The sequence below is a fragment of the Trachypithecus francoisi genome, unplaced genomic scaffold, assembly GCF_009764315.1.
Source record: "Trachypithecus francoisi isolate TF-2019V2 unplaced genomic scaffold, Tfra_2.0 Contig01440, whole genome shotgun sequence".
NCBI lineage: Eukaryota > Metazoa > Chordata > Mammalia > Primates > Cercopithecidae > Trachypithecus > Trachypithecus francoisi.
In genome coordinates, this window is record NW_022681431.1 from 16,179,536 (window position 1) to 16,201,218 (window position 21,683).

Genomic DNA, 21,683 nt, shown 5'->3' on the forward strand with positions numbered 1-21,683 from the left:
CAGTATAACCACAATTTACATTTTTTCCATACTTTTTGATCCCTATGTCTCTAGTCTGTTTTCTGTTGAGTGTAACAGAATACCTGAAACTGGGTAATTTTTAAAGAAAAAGAATTTATTTCTTACAGTTATGGAGGCTAAGAAGTCCAAGGTTGAAGGGGCCGCATCTGGTGAGGGTCTTCTTCCTGATGGGAACTGCAGAGTCCTGAGTTGATGCAGGGCGTTATATAGCGAGAGGGCTCAAAGTACTAGTTCAGTCCCTCTTCCTCCTTTTATAATGCCACCAGTCCTATTCCTGTGATAACCCATTAATCCATTTATGAGGCAGAGCCCTCATGACCCAACACCTCTTAAAGGTCCCACCTCTCAATATTCCCCCACTGAGGTTTAAGTTTCAACGTGAGTTTTGGAGGGGACAAACATTCCAATCATATGTAGCGACCACTATGGTAGCTACTCTTCAGAGAGATGCAGCCCCCTGCCTCCAACCAGGGAACCACATCTCTTGCTCTTGAGTAGTCCCTTTCTTTAAATCATTAAATCATGCTGGCACTGTGACTTGCCTTTGATGAGTAGAATGCAACAAAAGTGATTCTGTATGACCCCAGGACTTGGCCAAGATCTCCTGGAATGCTTGCTTTGGGAGAGGTCAGCCTCTAGTAAGAAGTCAAACTATCTTGAGACCACAAGATGTGTGGAAGCCCAGGCTAGTCCTAAGCCGTATAGAAAGGCTTCATGAAGGGAGGGAAACAGAAAGAAAGGTGATTGAGAAGATCAATCACAGAGAGAGGGAGAGATCTTCTCAGTCAGCTCCCATCTTTTCCAGCCATCCTAGCTGACATTTGAGTGAAGAAGCCATCTTGTAGGTATGTCCAGCTCAGACTAGCATCCAGATGATTCCAGCCCCAGCCGTCATCTGACTGCAGCTACATGTGAGAGCCCAAGTGGGAATCACCCAGCTGAGCCCAGTCAATTCACAGAACTGAGAGAGAATAAATTCTTGCTTTAAGCCATTAAGTTTTGGTGTAGTTTTTTACACAGTCATAGATGGCCAGAACAGTGCATATTGGTATATTAACAAACATACCAAAAGTCATATTTAATATATGTATAAATAATGTTATAGATATTACGGTCATGCACCACATAACAGTGTTTCAGTCAACCATGGACCGCATATGGGACTATGGTGTTCCCATAATATTATAATGTTGTATTTTTATTTTACCCTTTCTATGTTTAAATAGATACCCAAATATTTAATATTGTGATACAATTGTTTGCATTATTCAGTACGGTAACCTGCTGTACAAGTTTGTAGCCTAGGAGCAATAGGCTATACCATAAAGCCTAGGTGTGTAGTGGGCTATACCATCTAGGTTTAGTCTAACTACACTATGATATTCGCACAATGACAAAACTGCCTAACGACGCATCACTCAGGACATATCCCTATTGTCAAGTGACACATGACCGTATAATTTTGAAACATAAATGGTGATCATATTTGGCACATCGGTCTACACCTAGTTGTGTGCTGTAGCTGGCTCTCAGGCCTGTAAGAGGCAACTCCACATTCAGTGATATCACACTGGTTGCTTGAAAATGACCATCAAAATTGGCAGATGCTGCAAATCAGGGCTTCCCTTGACCCAGAGAGCCAGTTGTTGAACTTTTACCAGTATACCACTGTCTGTATTTTCCTTTTTTCATTTACATTATTTTTTTGAATGTATATTTGGTAATTTGGATGTACCATAATTTATTTAAACAATCCTGTATTATTGACCTGTTATTTCTTTAGGATGTTATTTCTCAAAATAGAATTGCTGAATCGAATATACATTTAAATTTTTTATAAGTTTTACAAGATTGTGTACTAGTAAGGTTATACCAATTTACCAACAATGAGAATGTTTCCCAGTGCCCCACCCAGCACTTATTTTTATATTTAGAATCTTCATACATATATTGTTTAAAATTCTGGTTTTTTACTCTTTTTTTTTTTTTTTTTTGAGACGGAGTCTTGCTCTGTCACCCAGGCTGGAGTGCAGTGGCCGGATCTCAGCTCACTGCAAGCTCCGCCTCCCGGGTTTACGCCATTCTCCTGCCTCAGCCTCCCAAGTAGCTGGGACTACAGGCGCCCGCCACCATGCCCGGCTAGTTTTTTGTATTTTTTAGTAGAGACGGGGTTTCACCATGTTAGCCAGGATGGTCTCCATCACCTGACCTCGTGATCCACCCTAAAAGTTTTTAATGGTTCAAGGCTGGGCGCAGTGGCTCACGCCTGTAATCCCAGCACTTTGGGAGGCTGAGGTGGGCGGATCACATGGTCAGGAGATCGAGACCATCCTGGCTAACACGGTGAAAACCCATCTCTACTAAAAATACAAAAAATTAGCTGTGCGTGGTGGCGGGTGCCTGTAGTCCCAGCTACTCTGGGAAGCAGGAGAATGGCATGAACCCAGGAGGCGGAGCTTGCAGTGAGCCAAGATCGTGCCACTGCACTCCAGCCTGGGCGACAGTGCAAGACTCTCAAAAAAAAAAAAAAAAGTTTTTACTGGTTCGAAACCCAAAAGCTACAAAAGTATATGGGAAAAGTCTCCCTTCTATCACTGCCTGTGCTTCCCACCTTCCCAGTGCCCCTCTCAAGGGTAACTTGGAATTTTATAAGGAATTTGTATATCCTCTTTCAGTGGTATTCATGCGTGTACAAACAAGTATATTCCTTTGCTCCCTCTTTCTTTTACTCACTTGGTAGCTCCCATACACACTTCCCCACCTTGCTCTTGTCATTTAATGGTATATTGGAGATCAGTACCAAAAGAGAAAACTCTTCCTCTATCTTTTCATGCCCTCATGGTATTCCATTGAGTGGATAGATCATATTGCTTCTAATATTTTACTGTTGGTATACGATATATGTACAATACTTGAACATACATCATTTCACATATGTATGAATATATAGCATACATTTTTAAAATAGTTGCTTAATCAAAGGGCATAACTTTGATAGATATTGCCAAATTGTCTTTTATAGAGGTTTGTGAATTTACCTCCCCATCGCCAATATATGAGAGTATTCATCCACACATTTGCTAATGCAATATACTGTCAGACTTTCAGATCTTACCTATTTGATAGGTTGAAAAGTAGAACCAGCATATAATTAACTATGAGTCTGAGCTCTAGATCTGTCTTTTGTTTTCTGTAAATTGTTGATATATTTTGCCTGTTTTTCTTCAGGTCATGGGCTTTTTTAGTTGTTTACGAGTTTATTATTCATTAACGAAATTAGCCCTTTTATCTGCCATATAATTTGCAACAATTTTATATCAGCTTTTTAATTGTCTTTTGGCTGTTGTTACAATAGTTATGGCCATGCAGAAATGTGGGATTTTATCTGGCACAGTTGTTTCTTTTTTTTTTTTTTTTTTTTTTTGAGACAGATCCTAGCTCTGTCGCCCAGGCTAGAGTGCAGCGGCATGATCTCAGCTCCCTGCAACCTCTGCCTCCCAGGTTCAAACAATTCTCCTGTCTCAGCCTCACAGGTAGCTGGGACTACAGGCACCCACCATCACACCTGGCTAAATTTTGTATTTTTAGTAGAGACCGGGTTTTACCATATTGGTCAGGCTGGTCTCGAACTCCTGACATCAGGTGATCTGCCTGCCTCGGCCTCCCAAAGAGCTGGGATTACAGATGGGAGCTACTGTGCTTGGCTCACTTGTCTCTTTTTGATAGCTTCTAAGTTTTCTGTCATTGTTAGAAAGTAACTCCTCATCTCTCTCCCCAAAATAAAAGCTTTCATCTACAACTTTAACTTTATGGTTTCTTTTTTGTTGTTAATTTTTTTCTTACGTTTGAATTTTTGTTTTTTTGTTTTTATTTAATTATTTATTTACTTTGAGATGGGGTCTTGCTGTGTTGCCCAGGCTGGAGTGCAGTGGTGCAATGCAGCCTCTGGCTCCTGGGCTCAAGCGAGCCACCTGCCTCAGCCTCCCTAAGTGATGGGATTATAGGCCTGAGCCACTGTGCCTGGCCTGAATTTTTGATCTTTTAGAAATTCATCTAGGTATGAAATATGGTATGACTTCACAGCTCTGTTTTTTTCTAGAAGCCTGTCCAGAATCCATTTATTAAATAAACATATTTTTTCTGAATGGTTTGAAATGTCACTTAAGTACTGCTTATATTAAACACTGTATTCCATAATTACACAGCTTTAATTATTATAGCTTAAGGATGTATTTCTCTTCTCTTTCAGGACTTTCCTGTTTGTTCTTGTTTGTTTTTCTATAATAAACTTTAAAATCAACTTGTCTAATTCTCATATAACTCTTGGTATTTTTATTGGAATTTTGGAATTTGATAACTAAATCAAGGAGAATCTCCTTTCTTATGATAAATTATTTCTAACTAAGAACATGTTTGAAGTGGGGTGTGTTTTAAAACATCTTCAAATAGATAATTTTTCTTATTAAATTTATTCTTAGGTGTTTTGTCTCTTTTGTTATAGTTTGTATTAGTATGCTAGAGCTACCATAATGAGAGACCACAGACTGGGTAGCTCAAACAACAGAAACTCATTTTCTCACAGTTCTAGAAGCTGGAAGTCCAGGATGAAGGTGTTGGCAGGTTTGGTTTCCTCTCAAGTCTCTCTCCTTGGCTTCTAGATGGGAGCCTGCTTGCTGTGTCCTCACATGGTTTTTCTCTCTGTGTACACATCCCTGGTGTCTTTATGTCCAAATTTCCTCCTCTTATAAGGATACCAGCCAGATTGGGTTAGGATCTACCCACATAACCTTAATTACCTCTTTGAAGGCCCCACCTCCAAATACAGTCACATTCTGAGGTACTGGGAGTTAGGGCTTCAACATATGAATTTGGATAGAGGAGACAGTTTAGCCCATAACAATGGTAAATGAAAAATTTTCTTTCTTATATCTACTAATTGATATTTATATATGTGAAAGTTATTTGTGTATTTTATTTCATACCTAGCCACCCTGCTTATAATTTATAATAGTTTTTACTTTATTCTCTTAGTTTTTCCAGGTATAAAATTATATTATTTATAAATAATGATCACATTGCCTCCTCCTTTCTAGTTTTTATAACCTTTATTTCTTTTTCTAATTGCAGTCTAGAGCTGTTGAAATGGTTAACTAAGAGTGGTGGCAGTAGATGCTCTTCTTGTATCCCATATTTTCATGAAAATATTTCTAGTGACTTTTGGTGTTTCTATTAAGCATGATGTTTGCTTTTGGATTGAGATACAGATATATAGTGTCTTTAAGGACTTCATCTATTTGTATTTTATTACAGTTTTTAAAAATCAAGAGTGAATACTTTTATCAAATGCCTTTGTGGCATTTATGAAGATGATCATATGTTTTCCCTTTGATCTAATAATATGTTGAATTTATAAATGAATTTACTAATATTGAACCATCCTTGCATTCTATTATTCCCCTCTTTGGCCCTGGCCTATTCTTTTAATTTGCTGTTGAATTCTGTTTGCATACAAATTCCTAAATGAGACATAAATAAATAGTTTCTTAATGGAGCCTTTGTTAAGTACGATTTTATTCTTGCTTTATATCAATAATTTTAATAGCTTTCTTTTTGTGTGTTTTCAGACAGTTTGAAATTATGTGTTCTTTAATGGTTTATTAGAATTTTCCTATGAAACTTTTGGGTCTAGTGCTTTCTGAGACGGGGTGGCTCTTTGACAACTTTATTTCTTCTATAATATTTCTGTTTAAATTTTTTTATTTCCTCTGGAGTCAATTTTGTTAAATTACATTTTCCTATCATTTGTTTCCATTGGTTTTCAAGTCTATTTGCATGGAATTGAGCAAAGTAGTCTTTTTAAGATTCTTTAATTTTTCTCTATTTGCATCTGTTTATTATCATTTCTGTGTCTGTGTATTTGCTGTTTTCTTCCCTTTGTTGTTTTGATTAGACTGGAGTCTAGCCTGTTCCTTTTTCAGTAATCAACTTTGGGTTATTCTGCTATTTTTTGTCTTAACAAATACTTTATTTCTTCTTTTATCTTTTTTTTTTTTTTTTTTTTTTTGGAGACAGAGTCTCACTCTGTTTCCCAAGCTGGAGTGCACAGTAGCACAATCTTGACTCACTGCAACCTCCACCTCCCTGGTTCAACTGATTCTCCTGTCTCAGCCTCCCGAGTACCTGGGACTACAGGTGCCTGCTACCACGCCCGGCTAATTTTTGTTTTTTTAATAGAAATGGGGTTTCGCCATGTTGGCCAGGCTGGTCTTGAACCCCTGACCTCAGGTGATCTGCCTGCGTCAGCCTCCCAAAGTGCTGGGATTACAGGCATGAGCCACCACACCCAGTCTATTCTTCATTTTCTTTTCCTTAGGTTTGCTTTATTGATTGATAATACCATTGATATTTCTAGTTAGTCATTCTATTGATTTGATTTAAGGCTTTTTGTTCTATAGAAGTTTTAAATTTTTAGTAGTCAAAACTATCAGTCTTTTCCTTTTATTGCATCTTATTTTCACATTACTCTTTTAAAAAGTTCATCTACATCACCACCACCCTTCCCCCGCCATTGTACAAATGCTCTTCATTCTTTCCTATGTTAGAAGATGACTAATGTCAGCCAAATATCTATCATCTATCTATCTAGATAGATAGATATGTCTCAATGTATAGAGTATAAATTTATTGTCAAATTTTCAGGAGTGTGTTTTTTCCACATAATAAGAAAATTACCTATAAAACCTTATAAGTAAAAACATCAAATTTGTAGAATTATTTTACTCTTACTTTAAAAGATTTTGGGCCGGGCACGGTGGCTCATGCCTGTAATCCCAGCACTTTGGGAGGCTGAGTCAGGCAGATCACCTGCAGCCTGACCAACATGGTGAAACCCCCTCTCTACTAAAAATGCAAAAATTACCTGGGCATGTTGGCACATGCCTGTAATCCTAGCTACTCGTGAGGCTGAGGCAGGAGAATTGCTTGAACGTGGGAGGCAGAGGTTGCAGTGAGCCAAGATCACACCATTGCACTCTAGCCTAAGTGACAAGAGCAAAACTCAGTCTCAAAAAAAAAAAAAAGAAAGGAAAAGATTTCATAATGGCCTTTAATAGAAAGTTATTTTTATATATTTAAGGTGCTTTTCTTTCTGTTCTTCCAGGTTACTCAAATGAGTCGTCCAGACTTGATTCTCTTTCTGATGAAATACTTGATGGCTCTCATAGTTGGCATTCCCTCTGTATTTTGGGTTGGAAGCAAAAAGACATGCTTTGAATGGGCCAGTTTTTTTCATGGTCGTAGGAAAAAAGAGTAAGTTGAAATAAATTATCACAGTGTTCACAAACCTCACGTTTACGTATTTTTTTGTGTGTGTGTTGCTTGTGTTAAAATGACTTGGATTTGGAGAATTAGTCAAACAAGACTATAACATTTTCAGCAGTATCCAGTTATGACTGGCACAGTAGCATGTCTTAATTTAAAACTAAAAACTTATTTTGAGAAGATGGCCAAGTAGTCCAGAAGATGACCAAGCCTCCTGTACTAATTCAGAATATTTGAAGGAAGTCCAATCTTTGTGAAAAAAATTCAAATTGTAATTTTCTTAAAAGGAAATTAATGCTTTTCTCTACATTCTTATCTGATCTTCCTGATATGCCTTTGAAGGTTGACATATATTCTTATCTCTCTTTTACAAATGAGAAAACCAAGATAGTGGTTAAGTGCTTGGTCAAAGTCACACAGGTATTTACTGATAAGAGCTAGATAAACTTCTATCTCCAGTTGTCCATTGTTCTTCCAAGTGTACCAAAAGTGACATAAAGAAATACTCTTATTCCATTCTAATATGGTACATGTTAAAGCCAAATAGAAAAATGATATTAGTAGATTAATTGAAATGTGTTAGAGGTTATTTAATTCGTAGTTGGCCATACTGCGTATTACAGTGTGGTTTGAGGACATACTTAAGGAATCTTTAAATGTTTGTACCGTAGTTTGTAAAACGAAACAAGACCCTTCAGTTTTCACAGTGAAACAAATGATTTCAAACTCTACTTAGTTTTAAGTCTCATAGGTATCTCTATCTGAGTTATCACAAACTCTAAGTTAGTGGATTCTATATTTCTTATGATTTTACTTAACCTAGGATCCATGAAAGAATGACTTTTTTGTGGGGTAGTCTGTAAATATTTTAAAATTATATGTAGAATGTGCCTAGTATTGGTTAATGTCATTTTCTCATATGATACAATTTGAAGTTACTTTAGTTTCTGCCTTACTAAAATACCAGTCAGTAATTAACAATTTCTGTTATACAAATTATGTTAACATCACAGCTTAATATACAGTCAGCCTGTTGTATCTGGGGGTTCCATATCAGTGGATTTAACCAACAATGGATCAAAAATATTTGGGAAAAAAAATTCAAGAAAATTTCAAAAAGCAAAATTTGAATTTGCTGCATGCTGAGCACTACACTGAATCTATGCAAATAAAGTGATGTATTAGGTACTGTAAGTAATCTAGAGGTGATCTAAAGTATACAAGAGGTTGTATGCAAATACTACGCCATTTTATATAAGGACTTGAGCATCCTTGAATTTTGGTACCCGCAGGGGGTCCTGGAACCACTCTCTTGAGGAAATTGAGGGACAACTGTATACATTTCTTAGTCTGATATCTGAGACTGCTACTAGTGATATCAGATAATGCATTTCTCCTTTAAATATAATTTCGTAGAGCAGAGAAGGAAAGAAGGGGATGAGCTCACTCAATAGCAACCAAAAACGTTTATCTTCTAGGCATATTCATTCTTTGAACAACGAGAACACTTGGATACAGGAAGGGGAACATTACACACTGGGGCCTGTTGTGGGGTTGGGGGAGGGGGGAGGGATAGCATTAGGAGATATACCTAATGTAAATGATGAGTTAATGGGTGCAGCACACCAACATGGCACATGTATACATATGTAACAAACCTGCATGTTGTGCACATGTACCCTAGAACTTAAAGTATAATAAAAAAACAAAAAAAGAAAGTCTTGTTGAATGCTTACTATGTGCCACCAACTACTTTTGGATACCAGTGATTTGATAGCAAACAGAACAGGCCAAGACCCTGCTCTCTTAGAGTTTCCTCCCTTTTGGGATTTACTGTGATTTATTTGTGTATTCTTCGGAAAACTGTATTGTAATCACAGTAAAACACGATGCTGAGGAAAGGACTTGAATTAAACATTCCTGGACACCTCTGGGCCGTATATAAATAATTCTGTAATAGAGTTGCATTAGAAATTCCAGATAGAGCTAAACTGAAGCCTTCCTTATAGAGATTTATCCTAGTTAGTTGGCGGGGATACTGGTTGGGCCCAAATCCTTCTGAAACTGGTTAAAACTCTCGCTCGGGCCCTTCCATTTGGTTTTCTGCAGCTGTGGATTTCCAACCAACAGTCCTTGTCATCTTCCAAGCCAGAATGTGCTCTGAGCTGGAGTGGCAGCCCCTTATTCTGGCATTCAAGAGCGTGGGCACCCTTTGGCTATTTCTAGCATTTGTCTGGTTAGCCTTTGGGAAACGACTGTAAGATAATCATAATAATGGGTACTAATTTATTGGGCATATTTAATACTCAAAGCACTGTTTTAAGCACTTTACACATTAAATCATTTAATGCTATAAACAGCCTTGTGAGGGAGGACATCATTTTACAGATAAGGAAACTGAGGCATAGAACCAAGATTTCATAACAAGTGATTGCTGACATATAGATTCAAACCCAAACAGTCTGACTCCAGAGCTTTGTTTTTAACTGCTTTGTTATACTATGTTGTAGACTGGTTTCTAACATTGTGCTAATCAAATTAATGTTTTCCCCTTAAGTGAAGCCAGATTTAAGACCATACTTATGCTAATAATTCTGACATAGATTTAAATATTTTTAGAAATCCTCTTTTGGATTACCTGGGTCATTTCACTTAATTTCTCTGGACATTATCTGTAAAATGAGGGGACAAACCTTCACCATTTGAACGTGAGTTAAACTTTTGGGACAACTAGAAGTCAGTTTTAAGCAAGTTTAGAAAATAAAGTCAACAACCAAGAATGACTTGGTAGGATGTATGTATATATGAATAAGGTCATTAATGACAGAGGAATGAATCCAGATTTTTTTTTTTTTTTTTACTATTTTTGACTTATTCTTTTTTCTGTCATGTTTTTGACACTTTTGTTTTCCAGATACATATAAACACTGTTTTATCATTACCTTGTGATTAGCCTCTAAGACTTTAAACTTAAGTTTGATCCTTGACTGTTGGTTTTGTTGTGTGATTTTTTGAAAGTTCTTTAATCTCTTAAAACTTTAGTTTCTTTGTCCATGAAACGAGGATTACAATGTTTATTATTAATAGATATCCAATATTCCCTTAGAAATATACTCTTAGGACATGAATCTCTGTAATGATGACATTATTAAGGGGATTCAAAGAAGAATATATATAAAGTACTCGATAAATACTAGACTTCCTTCAGCCCACCTACCCCAACATGAAAAACAACAGCAATAATGACAATCCTTTTGTAATGTGAAACTTTATAATATATGTAATTTCTCAATATATGATCCAGTCTTTACATGCTGGAGTTTTATTTTTGAAGTGAAATTGATTATCTGATTTTAACTTTATGATTTCATAGTAAGTCCTTTATTTACATAATCCAAGACAGTAACCTTTACAACTGTTTAGCTCATGTATTAATTTAATTACTGCCTTGTTCATCATAAGCCATCTGTCTACTTAATCCTTTGATAGCAGTTAGAATTTTTTGTTCTTGACAATAATTTTTCCCCTAAATATTTCCCTTTAAGCTTCTAATATGTCTGAGACTTAATTGTAACTTTAATTTTTCATTTTGTTTTATTCTAATTATGACTGATCATGTTTATTCCAGCACTAGACAACTGCTTCTGCATAAAATCAACTCGTAGACTAAAACAACTGCTCTTACAACTTAAATGTTGTATCCATGCTACAGTGAAGCCTCTACTAGTTATATAAACCATGCAAGAAAACAATTTTTCTATTTTAGAGTTATATCTTCATAATAGTTCAGTGTCTTGAGAATGACAAATTTCTTTGGCTGAAAGAGACCTTTTAGAAATGATGAAATTGTATACCTTCATTTTATAGATGAAGAAATGAAAGGAAGAGGAGATGACATGCTTAAGATCACGTCTTTATTGATAAAGTTGGAACTAAAATCTTGATTTCCTTATTCTAACACAGGCCTTTTTCCATCATACCACCTTAGGGGACAGATTGACATGGATTGTTGTTGTAGTCTTTCCTCTGTCAGCAATGTTTCTTCATATCAGTCCTATAGATCTAATTTGGCGAGCAATTAATTTCAAGAATAATATCAGTGTTGCACAGAAGTATTGCTTATTGGTCTGTGGGAAGATTGGTATGTATCTTAAACTTACTGTTTTGTTGTCTAGGATAGTGAATGAGAGCCGACAGGTACTCCAGGAACCTGATTTTGCTCAATCTCTCCTGAGGGATCCAAATACTCCTATCATAAGAAAGTCAAGGGGAACTTCCACTCAAGGAACATCCACCCATGCTTCTTCAACTCAGCTGGCTATGGTGGATGATCAAAGAAGCAAAGCCGGGAGCGTCCACAGCAAAGTGAGCAGCTACCACGGCAGCCTCCACAGATCACGTGATGGCAGGTGAGTTTTGTTAGTAGTATAGTTTATTTCATAAGCTGAATTATGGTCATACAGCTTAAGAAAGAAGAGCAGCCAATTCTGAAATAGAAGTTGAACATAATTAAGCCTTTGAACTTTGCTAGATAGAGTTGTCCAGACTATAGTCAGACTTAAAGTCAGTCAGAGTTGTTTAGATTTGATGCGGTAAGCAATATGGGAGTTATTATGGGGGATTGAGCAGGGAGAAGACAGGGTAAAAGTGGTTATTTTAGTAAAACTAATTTAGTAAACAGCTATGGAACACCTACTACATCTGGCACTGTGCTAGGCCCTGAGAATACAAAGATGACTTAGGCATGATCTTTGCTCTTAATAAGCTCACGATCTGTTTAGAAAAAAGTGTAGTCCGTTTGTGGTTTAGAACATGGATCTGGAATGATAAGCCTCAGTTTCCTCATTTATAAAATGAAAATAGTAATATCTGCCTCTTTAATAATGTTGTACAAATTAAATGAGATAGCCTACCTAATTCCTTGGAACAGTGCCTGCCTCAGTGAGTACATCATACCAGCTTCTATTATTATTGTAATTGACAAAGTAACATATAAGTATGATAGTATAGTTCAGGAGTTAGCAAATGTTTTCCATAAAGAGCCAGATAGTAAATATTTTAGGCCTTATGAGCCATATAGTCTCCATTGCAACTATTCGAGTCTGCTGTTGTAGCATGAAAGCAGTCGTAGACGATATGTAGTCAAATAGAAGTAACTGCATTCCAATAAAACTTTATTTGCAAAACTAGGATTTGGCCAGCAGGCCTTAGTTTGCCCACCCCTGTTTACTAGGTACAGTAATAGCATAGAGGAGGGAGTGATTAATTCTGGTGGCTGGGGAGGGGGTTGGTTTCACAGAGAAAATGTTTGAGAGAAGCCTGGCTGTGCGTTTCTTGTTAAATTTGAAAAATGAGACACTAGAATTAGAAACTGCTTGGGATTTTTTCAGTAATTTATTTGAGAGATGATAAAGGCTTTTGGGAGAATGGTGGCAGTGGGAGGAGAGGAAGAGCTGACCTGAAAGATATTTAGAAAGAAGAAATGCTATAGCCAGGTGTGGTGGCAGGCGCCTATAATCCCAGCTACTCAGGAGGCTGAGGCAGAAGAATCACTTGAACCCCGGGAGGTAGAGGTTGGAGTGAGCTGACATCATGCCACTGCACTCCAGCCTGGGCAACAAGAGCAAAACTCTGTCTCAAAAAAAAAAAAGAAGAAATGATAGAGATTGGTAAGAAATTAATATTAGCAACTGGAGAAAAGGAATGTGCTAAAGTTTTTTTGGTTTGTTTTTGTTTTTGTTTTTGTTTAAGATTTCTAGTTTGGGAAACTGAAAGAATGAAAATTATAATACCTGCAACTGACAGGATTCTGTTTCCACAGCTGTTTCTGTCCTGTCAGTCTCAGTCTTCTCCCTGTCCTCCTAGTGTAGGATCCGATTCTCTGTACTTTCCTTTTTTAATCTTCTGTTTTTTCCTCTTAACTTGTTTTCTTTTACCTTCCGTTGGTCAGCTACCCCGTGTTTAAAAGAGCAGCAGTCTTTCTTTGATGCTGATTTATCTTGTATCCATTTCCTTTTCCTTTCCTGGCTAGATTTTGGAAATACCTATTTTGAATATGTTTCTTCCTAATCCATCCTTTATGCCTTGAAAGTGTAGTCTTTTTCTCCTCTCTGCCTGCCTGAACTGTACCCTCTAACATCACCAGTGACTTCATTTTAACCACAAGGATCCTTTCTCCTTCCTTCCTTCTTTTGTTCCACTTAGCACTCCTATATGAGAAGCATTCTTCTAAGTGCTGGGGATGCAGAGAAGGAAGACAAAAGAGTAAACAATCAATTACGGTACACTTCAGTAGGTATAGTAAAAATGTGTACAGGGTGCATTGGGATCTCAGAGGAAAAAACCATTTAATAAATCATAGAAAGTGAAAGCTTTGCAAGAGATGTCTCTTCTACATTGAATAGGATTCAGAGGAGGCAGTTGGGAGTTAAAGACAAGGAAACAGCACATGCAGAGGCAACAAAGACAGGCAGGTAGTTAGGTACATGGGTATGGCTAGAGCATAGACTGCACGTTTCAGCAACTGACGGAGAGGAATTCATACTGAGGAGTTTGCATTTTTCCCTGACAGCAGTGAGAAACTATCATAGGACTTCAGGCATTGAAGTGAGAAAATCAGATTTGTATTTTAGAAAAATCACTTGGCAACAGCATCGGAATGAAGGAGATTGTGAGTAAGACTAGTTAGGAAGCTTCTACAGTAATTTAGGGGTCCAGCTGAAAATACTGATAAGGAGGGAAGGAATCAGAATTCTTTTAGAATATATTTATCAGTCACCACCCTCCATGAACTCAGCTTTATTTGACGTTATCGGCCTTATCCTTTCTTTATTTCTTTCATTTATTTATTTTTTATTTTTTGAGGCAGAGACTCACTTTGTTGCCCAGGCTGGAGTGCAGTGGTACTATCTCAGCTCACTGCAACCTCTGCCTCCCAGGTTCCAGCGATTCTCATGCCTCAGCCCCCTGAGTAGCTAGGATTACAGGTGTGTGCCACTATGCTCAGCTAATTTTTTTGTTTTTATTAGAGACGGGGTTTTGACATGTTGGCCAGGCTGGTCTCGAACTCCTGGCCTCAACTGATCTGCCCATCTCAGCCTCCCAAAGAGCTGGGACAGGCATGAGCCACCATGTCTGGCCTGGCCTTATCCTTTCAATGATGAATGAATAATTATTTATAGTATAATACCTATGCATGTGACATACTGTGTATAAAGTTGTATATGGAAGAAAAGTAAGATGTAATTTATGCATTCTAGGAGCATATAACCTTATAGGAAAGATAAGATGTATATGGAAGAAAAGTAACATGTAATTTATGCATTCTAGGAGCATATAACCTTATAGGAAAGATCAGTCATATACATATGAACCAATTAAATAATAGCACAAGCCAGGATATAATTAAGACAGTGAGTGTTAAAGATAATAGATGTAGAACTGCAGGAAAGAGAAAGGTCAGATTGGTTCATGAAAATATCTTAGAGGAGATAAGTAGGGTGAATGAACAGTAAAAGATGAGTTTATATTAAGTAGAGAATTTCTGAGGGCAGTTAAAAATAGATTTCAGCCACTCTCATCTGAATAGAGCTGTAGCTTAGATAAGAAAGTTTACAATCATCAATATGAGGTAGTTGGCAATTAAAATTGTGAGCTAGAATCCCTTGAGTCACTATTAAAAAAAGAACAACAAGCCAAAAACAAGACCTTGGGAAATATTCACAGTAATAATAATACAGGAAGAAGAACAATGGGCATGTGAGTCAGAGAAATTGCTTATCATTGTTTTTGTTATGATCTATTTTCTGTATAATTGTCTTTCATCAGCTAAGTTTGCAGCTTCTAGAGAATAAGAACTAAGTGACACCATATTCCTTCACAGTATCTAGCACAGTGCTAGGCATGTATATAGTAGGGAATGTACAAATCTATCAAATAAATAATGACTTTAGAAATAATGTGGATGTTTCTCAGAAATTCAGGAGCCAGAATGACAGTGGCACCCTACTGAAGGTGTTTTGTAATGTGGCGCACGAGTACTCATACTGCAGGACTCTTTGCTGTACCTAGAACTTTAGGGCAGATGTGAAAGATTCCAAGACTGTGGTGAACCAGAAGTCTGAACAAGGATTGTCGTAATTTGAAAAGCCATCTCATGGAGATTTCCTTCTGCTTCAGTCAGTTTTTAACTTTGTGTGTCAACACTATGTTTTGGTCATTTTCTAATCATCTCATGGTATCTTGGCTGTGGGATCACACACACACACACACATACACACACACACACTTCCCAATACTCACTCTGGCCCAGATTCTTTGCTGGATAATTATTGATCTCTGTGCTATATAAAACAAAATAGGCTGAGGTGAATACACCTACACACATATGTCAGCTTCAAAGAATACGTAATTGGTGGTTAGATGAGAGGGTGGGTGAAAAAGGAAGTGAATAAGTAGGTAGGTGGAGGTTTGGAAATGAATGATTAGGTTGGTAAGTGGGTGCTATGACAAGAAAAAGCTAGGGAATAAATAAGGAGGTATTAGTAAAACTACAGTTAATTCAGTTATTTAGATTAGTGATAGCAAATACTATGGAAACTCAAAAAGAGTCAGTCATCTTCAAGGTTTTTTTATGTTGACTTTGGAAGGCACCACAGTATCTTTTTGACAACAGCAGCAAATTAACCATCCTAATTGTTTTGTCTAAGCTTATATTAAAATTTATTTACATTTTCACATTGTGTTTTACAGTCAGTGGTCACAGTGGTTTAAATGACTGTCAAAAAATAAACTTGGTAATTCCTACATACACAGTTGAGATTAAACAGTATATTTAAATTTACTTTTCTATGTAGTTGACTCTTAATTATCCAAGGGCAGGTTGTTCATATTCTAAAATGTTTTGTGGATGGCCATATGTGTCACTTAAGGAATTTAGATAAAATTATTCAATATAGTAAATTTTTCTATGAAAAATATTGAGTTTTTGTAACTCAAAGCTTTATATTTCATTTTAGAAAATGTTCAGCTTATATTTTTATATAGTGATTTTTAAAAGATAACTTCATATCAGTACTAGAAAACTGCATCATATTTTGCTCTTTTCATTTGCCATATTTATTTGAGACAGACGCTTGGGTAGCCATTGAGAGGTGAAAGATCTCCAAATCAGCTGCCAAGTCATATTTGGAAACTTGGAAAAATCTTCTACTCAGTTTTAAGGCAACAATCATTATGCAAAATAATAATTATTAGACTAGAACAACAAGCCCATTCTGAAATGTTTTCATCTGCAAACATTGTCATTATTTACCAAAACATGCAGAACAAATTTAAAACTGTTTTAGGTCCTAAATATGAAGTTATCTTTTAATAAATGAGAAATAACATTTTACCCATTAACATGAGAAATGTTTAAAATATTTATCTTTTCATATTTAACTTTTCTTTTTCGCTTTACTGAAACAAAATACATGTTTTTGTTTTTTGAGACAGAATGTCGCCCTAGTCGTCCAGGCTGTAGCAAAGTGGTGCAATCTCGGCTCACTGCAACCTCTGCCTCCAAGGTTGAAGGAATTCTCCTGCCTCAACCTCCCAAGTAGCTGGGATTACAGGCGCCCACCACCACGCCCAGCTAATTTTTGTATTTTTAGTAGAGACGGGGTTTCACCATGTTCGCCAGGCTGCTCTTGGACTCCTGACCTCAGGTGATCTGCCCTTCTCAGCCTCCCAAAGTGCTGGGATTACAGGCCAGAGCCACTGCGCCCGGCCGAAATACATGTTTTTTTAAAAAAATAATTTTCAAAGGACTTCTCAAGTTTTAAACTCTGATCTAATGAAAATATTACTAGAAGATCACCTCTGTGGTGTATGAATCTATCTTTAAATTTTATAAATAATTCACACTGAGTCATGAAATTTGTTACAATTATATTTGTGAAGGAATGGTGGATTAACGCTTTCTGACAGCCAACAGATCTGCAGCTGCTTATGATTAGTTTTTTTGATGACTGTTTAAAAAAAAAAAAAACCTAGCCTGCTATATATTATTTTTAGAAACATTACTTAAAACTTAATGTTAATTAAAGTTATAGATTATACTAAGTTTTCTTTGAGGTTTATTATCCTAAATCAAATACTTTTACAAAATGGTATATGTATAGGTGTAAGTATAAACAAAAAGTATTTTAAACAAATACTTCTTGAGGCACTAGGGATTAAAGGATAAAATATGGTCCTTACCTTGAAAGAGCACACTATAAAGCCAGAATCATTGATAAATAGCGTGCTAGCTCCATAAACAAAGGCCTAATAAAAAAGTCATAATTGATTTTCCTGACGTTGACTGGCCTAGAGCTAATCTCATTCCTCATGGCAAAGCTCAGTGAGTCAGGACTGCAACAAAAGAAAATTTAACAGCTCCATTGCTGCTTTTCAAGATAAGTGCAGAGAAGGAGACAGCCTGCAGTTAGCAGAGGGAGCCCAGCTCACATACTCCAAGCTGGGTCTAGAGCTGAAGGTACAAAGAATTTACTTTAGCCAGAATATAGGTTACAAAGTGTTAGGACGTAACTTCCAAGCAGATGTAGCTTCCATGAAGGAGCATCTTCACAGGCTCAAGCCCTGATGAGAGGTAATTAAGATAATTTACAGGTAGTTAATTCAGTTGTTAACTGGGCTATCTGGAAAGCAGCTTTCGGCACATACTGTCATCATTGCTTGCCAGTTTAATCATTTTTTTTTCTTAGGTTATACCGATTTCACCTCTGATTTCATATTCTCCCTCTTCCAATCAGAGTCTTTTAATAAAATTTGAGTGTACCCGTCTACTGATTATAGCCACTCTTCTTGGCTGCCAGGGACAATGCCACATTTCTTCTATTTGTTGTTACCCCTCTCCCTGAACCCACCCCATTCAAAACTCATTTGAATGACAAAAGTATTCATATCTAGTGCAGCTTTAAATCGGTCAGCCCTATTTAATCTTAGCTTCTGTCCTTTTGCAGAGAATGAATGGAACCTTAATTCTGAGTGGATTATCTCTTCTCTTTTGTTGGCCATGTCAATAATTCTACAGTGTTAATGGAGTTAAGCAATCAAAAGTTGGTTATTACTTTCTCATGGTTGGTTTCCTAATAATTTCCCTTACTGATGCGTTTTTATGAAAATTATTAGTGTTATTATATTTTCTAGTGTGTTCTGTTACCCACTTCAAAATAAACTCTCTCATGACAGGTACACACCCTGCAGTTACAGAGGAATGGAGGAGAGACTACCTCATGGCAGCATGTCACGACTAACGGATCACTCCAGGCATAGTAGTTCTCATCGGCTCAATGAGCAGTCACGACATAGCAGCATCAGAGATCTCAGTAATAATCCCATGACTCACATCACACATGGCACCAGCATGAATCGGGTTATTGAAGAAGATGGAACCAGTGCTTAATTTGTCTTGTCTAAGGTGGAAAGCTTGTGCTGTTTAAAAAGATTTTATTCTTTGCCTTTTGCATGACTGATTGCTGTAACTCACTGTTAACATGCTTTCAGTCAACTACAGATTGTGTCCACTGGAAAGGTAAATGTTTGCTTTTTATATTGCATCAAACTTGGAACATCAAGGCATCCAAAACACTAAGAATTCTATCATCACAAAAATAGTTCGTCTTTCTAGGTTATGAAGAGATAATTATTTGTCTGGTAAGCATTTTTATAAACCCACTCATTTTATATTTAGAAAAATCCTAAATATGTGGTGACTGCTTTGTAGTGAACTTTCATATACTGTAAACTAGTTGTGAGATAACATTCTGGTAGCTCAGTTAATAAAACAATTTCAGAATTAAAGAAATTTTCTATGCAAGGTTTACTTCTCAGATGAATAGTAGGACTTTGTAGTTTTATTTACACTAAGTGAAAAAAGAACTGTGTTTTTAAACTGTAGGAGAATTTAATAAATCAGCAAGGGTATTTTAGCTAATAGAATAAAAGTACAACAGAAGAATTTGATTAGTCTATGAAAGGTTCTCTCAGCATTCTATCGAAATAATCTTCATCCAGAGATATTCAGGATTTGGATTAGCAGTGGAATAAAGAGATGGGCATTCTTTCCCCTATAATTGTGCTGGTTTTCTAACTTTTGTAAATATTACTTTTACTGGCTGTGTTTTTATAACTTATCCATATGCATGATGGAAAAATTTTAATTTGTGGCCATCTTTTCCCATGTAATAGTATTGATTCATACAGAACTTAATGTTCAAAATTTGCTTTGTGGAGGCATGTAATAAGATAAACATCATACATTATAAGGTTCTTTGTGGTAACCACACTTACAAAATGGCAAAACACTTTCTCTGTATTCATTGTTGTATTTTTCTACAGTGAGATGTGATCTTGCCAAAGCCACCAGACCTTGGCTTCCAGGCCCTCCTATAGTGAGTTGATTGTCTGCACTTGCCTTGCCCAATAGCCAATAGGCTACAGCTTTTGCCCCACACCCTTATTTTCAGATTCTGGATCATTCTTGTTTACAACTGAAATATATATAACCTCAGTCCAAAGTGGTGATTGATTTGATATTGGAAAATCACTGTAGCTAAATGAAGCATGATTAGTAGTCTTACTATGAATATCATTTAATCTTAAAAAAATCAAGTAAAAAATGCTTATCTGGTAATGTTTAAATAATTTACAATATAAACTGTAAACCTTATTAGGCATGAAATAATCAGAAGAGAAAGAAAAATGCTGGAACATGCTGGATGTATTATGTAAAAAGCATATTTAAACAAGGGTCCTCAACCCTGACTGCAGATAAGAATCACTCGGGTTACTTCAGATGCCTAACACCTTCCTCTCATACAAGTAAGAATTGGTAGCTTTCTTAAAAAGGAAAAAAAGCTTTCCAGGTGATTCTAATGTGCAGCCTGGCTTGAAACTCACTACTTTAACTTGCCCCTGCTGATCTGATGGCATCATATATCACATGAACATCCACATGGATTCAGTCTTTGGCTTTCATATCATTATCTAATATTCAGTTGTTCTGCACCAGATGCCGAGTTCTGGGCTCCACTCCTAGAGAGACTTACTCAGTAAGGCCAAAGTGATAGGACTTTAAAATCTGTAGTTATAAAAATACTGCAGGTGATTCTTATGCAGATAATCCAAGAATCATACTTTGAAGAATTATTCTAGACTCTGAAGAGGCCTGGCTCTGCCTTCTGCTATTATAGTTTATGACCTTTAACAATTCAACTCTCTGAGTCTCAGTTCCCTTGTTTGTAAATGAAGATAGAAGATAAATACCTACTCTACCTACCTCACAAAGCTGTCAAATTAAGACCAAGTGAAAAAAACTATGTGAAAGCTCTTTGAAAACCGTAAAGCATTATGAATGATAAGGGATTAGGTTATTGTGGATTTAAGAGGTGTGAGGACTGCTGTAGTATATTCCTTGACGTGTTGAATTCATGTGTACTTTCTTTCTCACCCTTTAAAACAAAAACTGCCAAGAAGTTAGGTGTTGAAAAAGAACCTTCTCATCAGGCAGCAAAGTCAGTTTTCTGATAGTAATAATTTGTCTATTAGGTTATATATTTCAAAGTACATATATGATAATATGACTTACTCTTCATGGGAGATATTTGAATATTTGGCCCAAAATGTTTTCAGTTTTTCTCTGTGTTCGCTGCCTTGGAACTGGAGCAAGGCAGGTAGGTCTGAATTCCCTCATAACTGACAATTAATGAACATTTTCTCTGAAAGCCAAACACAACTCATTTATCAATAATTCATGAAGCTTTTGTCTGAGAATCTCTCCTGCAAACAGCATGAGAGAACCAAAACAAACATTCACAAACAAAAATAAGTTAAAATAGAAGGTACCAGTTTGAGCTCGAAGATGTTGTCATTCATTGCCATCTGCATTATATTATCAACTGCCAAAATGTTAATTGGTTTTCTTTTACAAGTGGGCCAAGTATAGACAGTTAAGTGAACATCACTATGAAAATCTTAACTTCGTGCTTCTACATTTTTATATATTCATTTGTATTTTCTCTGTCAAATTAATTGTTGGTATGTATGGGAATACTATAGTGACTTTTCAGTTACTTTCAGTAAGTATCTTAATTTTGTCCCACAAAATTTATGTAATATTGTTAATCCATGGTTTTAAACAACAGTATTTAGTTTGGGCAGCAGTTTCAAGTCTCAGCTAGCTTAAACCAATCTGAATAAGTCTGGACAGTTTTCCTACCATATGTTTAACTTTGATTGGCATATGATAATGTTTAGTGTTTTCTTTTTTCAGTTGACAACTGAGAAAACAATAGTTC

General features: G+C 36.5%; 1 protein-coding gene across 3 annotated transcripts in view; it reads left to right on the forward strand.

The window, feature by feature from the left end:
• The window catches only part of FZD3 (frizzled class receptor 3), a 71,294-nt gene extending 51,060 nt beyond the window's left edge, over positions 1–20,234 (forward strand). For 2 of the 3 annotated variants that reach the window (XM_033229494.1, XM_033229502.1), the window contains 3 exons: positions 7,181–7,329; positions 11,517–11,750; positions 18,577–20,234. In XM_033229494.1, the coding sequence (XP_033085385.1) occupies positions 7,181–7,329; positions 11,517–11,750; positions 18,577–18,790 (597 nt within the window). In that variant the 3' untranslated portion in view covers positions 18,791–20,234. The remainder of the gene's footprint in view (positions 1–7,180; positions 7,330–11,516; positions 11,751–18,576) is intronic. The other variant, XM_033229512.1, reaches the window with a different exon arrangement.
• Positions 20,235–21,683: the final 1,449 nt, after the last annotated feature.